Here is a 10,857-nt window from a genome sequence, read left to right as displayed (position 1 = left end):
CCTGGGATGACAGAACCAAGAGCCCACTCATCTTGAGAAATTACTTATCTCTGCCTTTTTGGTTGTCTCACACACACTGTTGATGCTTCCTTCACTATTTCGAGATTGCTGTGGAAATGAGCCTGAATTTCATCGCATGTACTCCTGTGTGTTTGCTGAGGTGTTTGTGGAAGAGAGAGGAATAAGATAACCTCATACTTCCTAATGCCCCCCCAGTATCCTTCAGCAGACTCTGAAACAACAGTTAGCATCTGCTCGGCAAGGTCTGATACCAAAGGGTGAGCGTGGAGTGCTACCAGTTTGATTCACTGCTGCTGAGGCAGAAGGCACTTTTATTTTCATGGGAGGATAATTAAATGCAGGCTAGAAGGGAACAGTGCATGTTTTGGAGATCACTAGGGACAGCTCAGTCATTTCTAGTGTGTATCTCAAAAATAAAGCAAAGCAATGATTCTAGAATCATAGAATCATAGAATCATTTTGTTTGGGTTGGAAGGGACCTTAAAGACCATCTAGTTCCAACCCCCCTGCCATGGGCAGGGACACCTTCCACTAGACCAGGTTGCTCCAAGCCTCATCCAGCCTGGCCTTGAACACTCCCAGGGATGGGGCATCCACAGCTTCTCTGGGCAACCTGTTCCAGTGCTTCACCACCCTCTCCCTGTGTAGAACTTCTTCCTGATATCTAATCTAAACCTCCCCGCTTTCAATTTAAACCCATTACCCCTTGTCCTGTCACTACAGGCCCTTGTAAAAAGTCCTCTCCCAGTTTCCTTGTAGGCCCCTTCAAGTACTGGAAGGTACCGTTCAGGTACAATGATGCTTGCATTAGCTGATTTAAACCTCAGTTGAAAAGATTACAAGAACCATTTCAACCTTTTAAAAGCATGAGCAGAAAATGTAGCTTTAAATGTCATTCCCAGGTTTCCCTTTAATCCTGTAGTTAATAATCCTTGTCTGTGTTTCTACTACAAGGCAAGCTGCACTAGTCTTACCTGCTAGATATTACAATGAAAAATAACTTTATTAATTTCAGTTAATTTACTAATCCTTTGATGTCTATGCCTCCTGCTTTGAAATCCTAAACTTCTTGGAAAAATTTTAGTCCTCTAGTGAGTTAAGAGCTATGATTTTTTGGTGCCATGAATAAAAATAAAAGACACCGTAATAAAACGATATTGCATTAACCTACTATATAAAAAAACCCAGCTTTAAAATGGCATTTGGCTGAACAGTGTTATGTACAAATTCAGATAGGTAAGGTGGGATGAAGTAAAGATTGTTTAAAAAAAAAAAAAGAAAAAAGAAAAGAGATCTTACAGGTAAAAGCATTGGTTTTGGAGTGTTATATAAAGGAAATACCATGCGAGCACACTGTGCAGCTGATGTCAAAATTGAGAATGTACATCGTAACAGCAAGAATCTTTTTTCCAGGACAAGAGGCATCTTGAGTTTGCAACTGAAGGGCTGGTCTGGGCCCAGGGTTTCTCATTTCTGAACAAAGACCAGGTTCAACAAACCAGCTTTTTGTGTACCTGCCAGTCTCAGAAGCACTATTTGGAACATCCTCAAATCCAAGTTTACTTTAAAATTCCACTGATTCATTTTCTTTTAAATCTTTTAACCCAGATAATAACCTAAGAAATATTGCTTTTATATACAAAATGTGACTAACTGTAATCTGCACTGACCAGTGGGTATAAGCCAATCTTAATTATTTCCAAATATTCTAGCACCATACAGTGGAAAACAACTACTACATAGTCTATAAAAATATTTTTTAATTAAACATTGAAGAGAGATAGAAGCATATATAAAAAATAGTTGTAGATTTGAAATGCTTCTCTGCAGAGAATTAAAACATAAAAGGGTTCTTGCTTTTTTGAATATGTAATACAATGATAGATCAGATACTTCCAAGCTAAAGATGCGGTCTGCAATAGACAGAACGTGTCCTGTACATAAGCCAGTAGCAGGGAAGGCAACATTCTTCCATTTAGCACTTTGATGAAGGAATACAAAAAACAACAGAGTAAAACAGTGTTTCCCGCTTCCTCTGGAAATAGTCTCTCTGTAAAATTCCCCTGTTTATTGGTGTCAGTTCAGGCAGCGCCAGCTGATGTATAAGCAGAAAAGCATTAAATGTCAGCAAACACTGTTGAATACAAGAGTCCACTGTGTTCTACGGAATTTGATTAGTAGGAAATATAAGCCGAATCCTGCAAACGTTTCTGAAGAGAGATCAGCCAGTGCAACAGATCCTGAAGACCTCGGTCCGCTGTTACTAAGGACTGGTACCTAAAATGTAGGACCTTAAAAGTGATAATTTCACTTAGAAATTAAGGAATAACTTAAAGTTACCTTGCTCCTTCTGCTCTGCAATCAAGCTCCAAATTCTTTGATTGAGCTTTCTGTCTCTGAAAGGGGAACATGAGCAATTACAATCTACTCTACTGTGTTATCTCAGCCTACCCATGAAATGTCTTATAAAGGTAGCTGACGCGTTATGTTGGCAAACCACAGTATCAGTGATACCAGAGTAGTCTGGCTTAATAACTACTTTAATCGGCTCACTGAAGGAGGCTTGATTTCCTTTACACGTACTGTGGAGTAAGAACATGCGTGTGAAGAGCACAGCGACAAACTTTTGAAGTTTGCTCTGTTGTGCTGCTATACCTCCTAGGTCATCTGGTGGTAAATACAGGATTTAAATAAATATATGGCCTGCCTACAGGGTTTCATTAATAAACTCTTTTGCTTGAAGAATACTTGGCATATTTAACCATCATGGAAGGTTCTTAGGTAGTACAGAAATTGTCACGTGGAAGTGCAGCATTGCCTCCTGTTGTGGAAGGAAGGGCTCTCAAAATCTGTATATAATTTAGAAGTCGCTACCACTGAAGATACTGCTGCAAAGGATTGATGCGGGCTTCAGTAAAATGAAGGAATGGAATAACTGCAGTGATGAGCAAGCCCAGCGTATTTAGGCCCTGGTTAGTGTAGCTGTGATTTGTGTCAGATGAGTTGCATAGATAATATTATTACATTTAGAATTACTTATGATGTGGTTTATGTCCAAATGCCAATTGTATTATAGGATTTTGAAGTCTTAAAACATCACTGGAGATTAATTTTGTATTTCAAAGCTGTTGTAGATTCATGGATAAGCAGATTTACAAATATTGGTCTATAAAATGACTGTTTAGAAACTGTCAAAACTGCCTTCTGCTTCTTACTCTTCAGTTACCTTCCTCTTTTCTGTTCTCATGCCATAGTTCTGTATTAAAGCCTGTCTCACCAAGCATTTACTAGTTCACGTTCAAACCCTTCCAGCTGCCAGGTTGTTGTCTAACGCGTCATTTCCACAGTTACTTTCACTTACAAATTATTTCACCCCTTCAGCTATTTTCAGTTTAGCACCCTAAGCTAATCCTCCTTTAGAGAAGGTAATTCCCACCTGTGTCTGATTGAATGAAGCATCCTAGTCCGATAGACTTTGGCTAGGGAATTGTATTTCCACCACAGCTCCTTGGTGAGGTGTTTTCTTTTTCATTCAGAAATATGTTTCTGCTCAGTATTTCATAACATTTGATTCAGTTCTAATCATGTTGTAGCTTTCTTTAGGGTGCTGTTGTAGAGTTGTAACAACTGCAGCTGAAATTAAAGCAGTTCCCAGGCAGGATACATGTGAAAACAAGCTAGAAAGTGTGCAGGCACACTGTGCTGCATACCTGAAGTGCTGATGCGTTGCTCTCTTTCTGGAGGCTTCAGTTTCTCTCCCTCACCATTTCTTCTGAAGATACTGGTGATACTGAAGATACATGGTCGATTGAACATTAATTCTATGTCTGTAAGAGGGAAATTCATGCCTCCTCACTTACAGACAACCTTTCTTTCCCCTGAGAGCAGAATAATCCTTAAAATGTTCTAAGCGCATATTGGAGCCAATCAAGCTTTCTTTCCTCTAAGTTGAATCCTGTTTAATTAAGGCTGAGGAGGACAAGCCTGCTTGTTTTATGCTGTGAGGTAGCTGCTCCATTCCTCTGTTACCTATCTTATCCCTTTATCTATCCATGCATGATCTTACTAAGGAGAGGAAAGAGAGGCCCATGTCTCTCATTAAACTGAAACCTGGTGTGAGGCGAAACACCAGCCAAGCACTTTAGTGTAGTTTGGCAGAGGTGTTCTTGCAGGAGCAAAGTTATATAGGAAGCAACAAAACAGCAGCCACCCTCGCATGAAAATCAGACACTGCAATTATGTGCTTGATGAGATTAAAAAGGTACCATTTCAGATTACAAGTAATACATTGCCTGAGAAAGCCAAATGCTAAAATGCCAGCATGTATTGTCACTGAACTACATGTTCTCATGCTGGGGCTTCATATGAGGAAATCAATCCGCTGAAAACCAGATCCATGGAAAGAGAACTGGAGCACAAAAATGCTCCAATACAAAAAGTCTCAAGTGGGCTCAAACGTTGTAAATCTATTATATACCCACCGTGAGCCATCTCAGACAGTGATTACAGGAATGCATCCTGTAGTGTCAGTCGTCCATTATTTATCATTTCTGACCAAATTGCTATGGCCAAACTCAGTCTCTATCATTAAATATTGTTTCTTGCATCTGCAATCAAAATAACCCCAAAACTTGTGCAGTGGTTATGGAGTTGCTTACAGGATTATTTCCTGTGCCTTCCAGTACCTGAAGGGGCTACAAGGAAGCTGGGGGGGACTTTTTACAAGGGCCTGTAGTGACAGGACAAGGGGTAACGGGTTTAAATTGAAAGTGGGGAGGTTTAGATTGGATATCAGGAAAAAGTTCTTCATGGAGAAGGTGGTGAGGCTCTGGAACAGGTTGCCCAGAGAAGCTGTGGATGCCCCATCCCTGGAAGTGTTCAAGGCCAGGCTGGATGAGGCTTTGAGCAACCTGGTCTAGTGGAAGGTGTCCCCGCCCATGGCAGGGGGATTGGAACTAGATGGTCTTTAAGGGCCCTTCCAAACCAAATGATTCTATGAAATAAGTGGATTTTTTTTTTCCAGAATAATAACCACAGGGCTGGACTGTATCTGACACAGATGAGTATCAGAAAATCCCACCTCCTTAAAAGGCATCAGTGCCCGAACAGCATTTCTGTGACTGACACACACAGCGGTTGCTAGAGTTTGTCAAGTCTGTTTTCTCCAACTCTTACGCAGATTTTGCTGATATTTTTTTTCCATTGCTGATCCCTCTGAAATGCTTTGAAAGCATCAGAGGAAAGGGAACAAGACTAAGCTAGTCGTTACTGCATTACATAATTAGTGGAATTGCATAAAGCTACCATCAGCAGTACTGCTGTTCTCCTTAGAGAGTCAAAAGCAGTGATAAGGCTGGAGGGCCTGAAATTGTGTTGAGTGACCGTTTAGTTTGTCAAAAATAGACCTGTTGTCATTCAGATCTGAGCTTTCAGCCAGAAACTAGATGGTGCTATTGATAGTTCTGACTAATTTATCTTGGTGTCGTAAAACATTACTTTATCGGTACTAGCAGTTTTCAACTTTTTTTGCCAAACTGATTGTTAAAAAAAGGCTTTTAAAAAAATGCTTGTTAGCCTTATGTGGTGCTGCTTTTAAAAAATCACTTTCTTTAATTTTACTCACTTGTCCAACACTTGGCATATTATATTCTTCTGTACCCTGTAAGTACATACTGCATTACTCCCTTCGCACATTCATGTGCTAATGTGGCGGTAGATAGGCTTTCATTGCCAGGCCAGGGCTGCTGAGAGAGAAAGAACAGCCTCTGAGAAATTAGCAGTGTGCTCGCTGATCAGTGATTATGAACACCCGACCACTGCTGCACAGTACAGTAACAGGTTTAAAGGTTGCCACGGAACAATATTGAAATACCATTCTTCAAGGTCCAGTGTTAGAAGTCATAACTAAAATACTGATTTAAATCTACTGCTTACCTTTGTCTAAGATAAGCTTTAAAAACTACTTTGGAGATTTTTTTGTTGTTGTTCATAGTCAAGATTAGTCTGCTGTTGAACTATTTAAAGGTTAGTTAAATGCTTGTATTGAAAAGTACAATGTAAAGGTGACCTCAAAAATCTGCTTAATAAATGGGAACTTATGCCTTCATTATGTTTTCTATATAAGTTTTTAGAGTGAGGTCACCACAGATGACCTTGATTTGGTTTTGTGTCCTTGGCTGAGATGCATTCAATTTACTGCAGTATTTTGTTCAGCTATCAGTTTATCCTTGCTTTGAGTTGTAGTAATAATAAGGTCATCCATAAAGATCAGTTTCTCTTCAGTTCCTCTCTGGCTCTACAGAGGTGCTAAAAAGTGATCAACTATTTGTATTATGGAACTGCTGCTTCTGTAGAAGATACTGTAAAAAGCTCATGTTGATGGATTATTAATTTGGGGTGGTTTTTTTGGGTTTTTTTTTTGACAAATAGAATGATTGCTATGACACTGACTAGAACATTGGTGTGCCTGAAAGTTTTTTGGATAGTTACGGTTGTTCAGCTGGGGAAGGGTATTGTGCGGAAGCCAACAGGACTTTCACACGTGATGCACAAAGACTGCTGTTCTTCCCCAAACACTGTCAGGTATCAGAGGCCCCAGTCAGTTCTGCAAGGTAACAAAAGCTGTTGTGAGCTGCTGGGTGCTTTCAGTTTGGAATCTCTTCTCTCACGTCCAGAGCGGTCAGCATTTTGTGGCAGCAGGTGGTTCTGTCGCGGTGCCCGCAAGACCATCGGGGTTAGCTGCTGTACGAGAAAAGAGACACAGGGCTTTTCATTAGGGGACAAGGTAAGAAAAGGTCACTGCCAAACTGTGCTGCAGCCTGTTTAGAGGAAGAAACGAGGTTACCTGTTCATCATCACTTAAGCAAACAAATAAGCACAACTCCTGACTTGTCATTTCTGTATTTCCAGTAACGAAGAATACACGAAGAGTACAGCTAAGAGAAGTGACCATGGTTAATGAAGAGCACTTTGTGCACCCCTGATTTAAGAAGGAGGAATATGCTGAGCCTAATAGACAAAGAGTAATAATCGACTGAACTTATTCTAAGAAGTGTCAGGATCTTTGAACCATAGAAAAGATTGATGGGCTTGGGAAAAATGATGTGAAACATTCCACACTGCTATCATCTGCTGTTGCTTGCTGAACTGTGAAGAACTCTGTATTCAGGCTGCCTTCTACTATACTGCCAATCACCTTTTCTTGGACTTGAAAGCGATATTTTTCTTACCAGCTCTCTAGTGGTTTCATTTGCATGCATTCTGTAACCATGCACAGGCAAAATCTGTTATCTGCTTTACCTATTTAAAAATAAGCACAGTGGTGAATAAAATTAATTTCATTTTTTTTGACCCTTCCGTTCTAATCACGTAGGTCCACATCAGTGGAAATTGGAATTGATGTCACGCAAGGGTCAGGGTAAACCTCTGCACATACTGAATGGAAATGAGCCTCTAAAGATATTTTCACTGTTGATGAAAAGGAGAAAAAAAATGTTATTTATACAAGGCCTTATGTTGTGTACATATAGTGTCTTTGAAATATTTTTGATTTTAGTTTATTTCTTGTAAAAGAGAAATTATATAATTTATTTAGTAAATACTACTGTAAACTATAGTTTTATGGATAAATAAAATATTTTGTTCTCAAGACTATCACAGCTGTCAGCCTGCTCTTGATCTCTACAGGACTCGCTGTTCCGGCGTTTCTCTACCATCATGAGATGGTCCTGAGAGGCATCTCAAGAGCTGTGACAGCCGTGCTATAACATGGCATCTGTCTTTATCTTCTACCAGCTCTACAATACAGAGGGGAGTCCTGACATTAGAGCAGAAAAGGATCATCCTCAACAGGCATTGCTTCATAAAAACATCTCAGGTTTTCGGTACGGGCAATCATGTGAAGATAACTGTAGAAACTTTTCTGGTTTCCTTAATTTCCCTAGCAGCAGAGAGATAATCCCAGACACCAGTGACCATCAATCCAAGATTTCACAATCTGATGCAGTGGTGTACTTAAAAACTACACGCGTGCCACTTCGAAATTTTATGTAAGTTATTGATAGTAACATTTCTTATAGGAGTAAGCGTAGCAAACCTGCTGCATTGGGCAGAATTTGGCACGTTAATTCCTAGAATTATGCTTTGTACTTCTGAAGAATTTTTCATTTAAAATTTTGGTGTACTGAGGGTTTTATTGGCTTGGGGTTTTTTTACTTTGATGTAATCAGATAACCTTGACAAGGTGTTATTCTTAATTACGCACAGAATAGAGAAACAGAAAGTTGTGTGGTTTGGGGTAGGGTGGTTTTTTTTTTTCTCTCTAAGTATGTTACCAAGTCTGGCCTGTGTCTCATGATTACCTCTTTCCCCGGATCTAAAATTAGATTGCTTTATCTCAGGAAGATAATTTCTCTGCAGCATTCCTTTTAGAAATGCCAGAGACCAAGCTGCATGCCCTTAGAGCAAAGACATTGTTGTACATCTGTGTGGCATGTCTGCTCCTTCATACGCAGTGTATAGCACATATAGAGTGGGTCTCTATGCAAAGTAGATATTTCTGATTAGTCTTATCTGGGGAAAAAACCCATGAAATTTCTTAGGTTAAGCACCAGGTTAACCTTCATAAAGCACATACGTGTCACTTTTTCCCAATTACCTAGCAGACTCTAGTGTCTGAATCATTTATCCTTAGGACAACCCCAGAGGACACACAACTTAACTGCAACAATTTGCTCCATACCCAGAATGTCTGTACTAAATGATTCAGAGATGGATCCATCCTTTATGTACAATGCCTTTAGCAGTCATTTATAAATTAAAAAAGTCACTTAATGCAAAAGGAAATTCCGCCTAGACTATGGAGCCTACTGGGAAAGCCTTCTCCAAAGCAAGCCCATGAGAGGTAAGAGGGATTACAGCTGAGCAATGCCTAATGGCCAACGACTTGAACCCATTTCTTTCCCCAGCACATGAAATGGTATAAGGCTTCAAACATCAAAGAGTACAGGAACTTGTAAGGATGTGTATGTTTTGTGCATAAGTATTTAGTTTCTCTTCATCTTGCACTGTTCTTTTGCGCTGGGAGCACTTTGATGGAAATGCAATGACTATTAAGTGCTGAGGCACTGGAACAGGTTGCCCAGAGAAGCTGTGGATGCCCCATCCCTGGAAGTGTTCAAGGCCAGGCTGGATGAGGCTTTGAGCAACCTGGTCTAGTGGAAGGTGTCCCTGCCCATGGCAGGGGGGTTGGGACTAGATGATCTTTAAGGTCTCTTCCAACCCAAACCATTCTATCATTCTAGGATTAAATGTATCTATAAAGCTGATGAGGCAGTGCATGCCACATGAAAATAAAAGGTATACAGAAGGCATAATCAACTCCCTGGGGTATTAAAGTAATGTATTGGTCTATTTCTCCAGGTCTAAACAGATGGGACTCTCTATAGGGAGCAAAATTTGAAGAATTAGGTCACAGACGTGGGCTAATCTGAGTGCAGTGGTATCTGAATACTCTGGCCCTCCAAGCTGCCCAGAAGGAAAAGGAACAGGTTGATTCCTGCATAGAGAAAGGTAGGGAATAGCTCCAAATCGGTGTATCTGACCCTGTGACTTAATCAATTGGCATTCAGAGGGTGAGTTTTGCCTTTGGTCATAACGTGTAATAGTTGTGCTCAGTAAAAAAAAAGTTAAAAACCCCTCACCATTTCATGTCCTTGGACTAGAACTCAGTGGTTTGAAAACACTAATCCTGAGATCTGTTTCCTTGTTGATTTTGCTTACGCTTCAGGCAATTTAATTTCAGTGCTGTTTTCCCAAACCCCTAACATGCTAGCCAGTGATGAAAAGGGTCATCAGCAGTGTGCTTCACCCGTCGTTTGTGGAAGCCCTTTGCTGACCCATGTCTAGCGGTGCGTGCGTTCGCCTGGTAGAGGGAGGTACCCGCTCTGTCCAGGCTGAAGGCGTGGGGCCTGGCCCTGCAGCCCTTCTGCGTCGGGAATTGTTTCGCAGCTGTTTAACACCAGCCTAAAAAGATACTGATACCAAAGCGCTGTGGTACGAACACTAACCTAAGGCACAAGGATGGAGATGAAAAACATTAAGAAATCATTGGTAAAATGACAAACCCGTAATTCGGGCCCTTTTGAAGTGAATGATCCTTGCTGGAGTAGCGTCCTGTAAAGTTCTTTAATTTGAACATTGTGGACAAAGTTTTACAAGATTTGGTAAGTGAGATTACACATGCCAGAGAAAATATTTAATGTATGCTACTTAATCAATTTGTAAACGAGATGAATTTTTCCTTTTGAGAGCTGCATATGACCTGGGATGACTAAAGAAAAATCACATGGGGTAATACCAGAAAATACCTTCTGACACTCTTTTTTAGGAATGGCAGGGTATGTAAACAAGCACCATTTTTTACTAGATCGGTTGCTACATAAACGAACGGGCATTCCCTCATTCTTCCAGCTGCTTGTCCCTCACCCCGCCAAGTTACGGAAAAGGAATTGTTTCCTTTACTAAAGGTGTTCCGCGGTCTGGTAAAAGTGACTTCTCTGACCATTACAGCTGCGAAAACCTAACTACCTTCTTCCAGAAGTGGCAAGAGTGTGGGTTGGCCTTCAAGGAACTAGGGAGGATCGTGTCGTCGGCTGATGTGTAAAAGCTTCTCTCATAAAACGCAACAAGAACACAGACTTCTACAAGGCCAGCGGGAAGATGATCAACACTGGGCTCTGCCGGGAAGAGGCAAGAGGCTGGCTGAGCCGGGCAGTACGGTTGGGCACAGAGAACCACAACAGGCACCGAAGTCCCGGTCCCCCCTCTACGGGGCTG

The 10,857-nt window shown here is 40.8% G+C and overlaps 1 protein-coding gene across 1 annotated transcript in view; it reads left to right on the top strand.

Moving 5' to 3' along the window:
- Window positions 1–7,674, top strand: part of LOC104511399 (phosphatidylinositol 4-phosphate 5-kinase type-1 beta-like) — a gene marked incomplete at its 5' end in the record, with an annotated part of 30,651 nt that extends 22,977 nt beyond the window's left edge. Inside the window, one exon of the mRNA XM_010153996.1 lies at window positions 6,931–7,674. Within this exon, the coding sequence (XP_010152298.1) occupies window positions 6,931–6,933 (3 nt within the window). The remainder of the gene's footprint in view (window positions 1–6,930) is intronic.
- Between the last annotated feature and the right edge of the window lie 3,183 nt (window positions 7,675–10,857).

The sequence above is a fragment of the Eurypyga helias genome, unplaced genomic scaffold (genome assembly GCF_000690775.1).
Source record: "Eurypyga helias isolate BGI_N326 unplaced genomic scaffold, ASM69077v1 scaffold13996, whole genome shotgun sequence".
NCBI lineage: Eukaryota > Metazoa > Chordata > Aves > Eurypygiformes > Eurypygidae > Eurypyga > Eurypyga helias.
The sequence above is the reverse complement of the archived record's forward strand: the minus strand, read 5'-3'. Positions and strand labels throughout refer to the sequence as shown.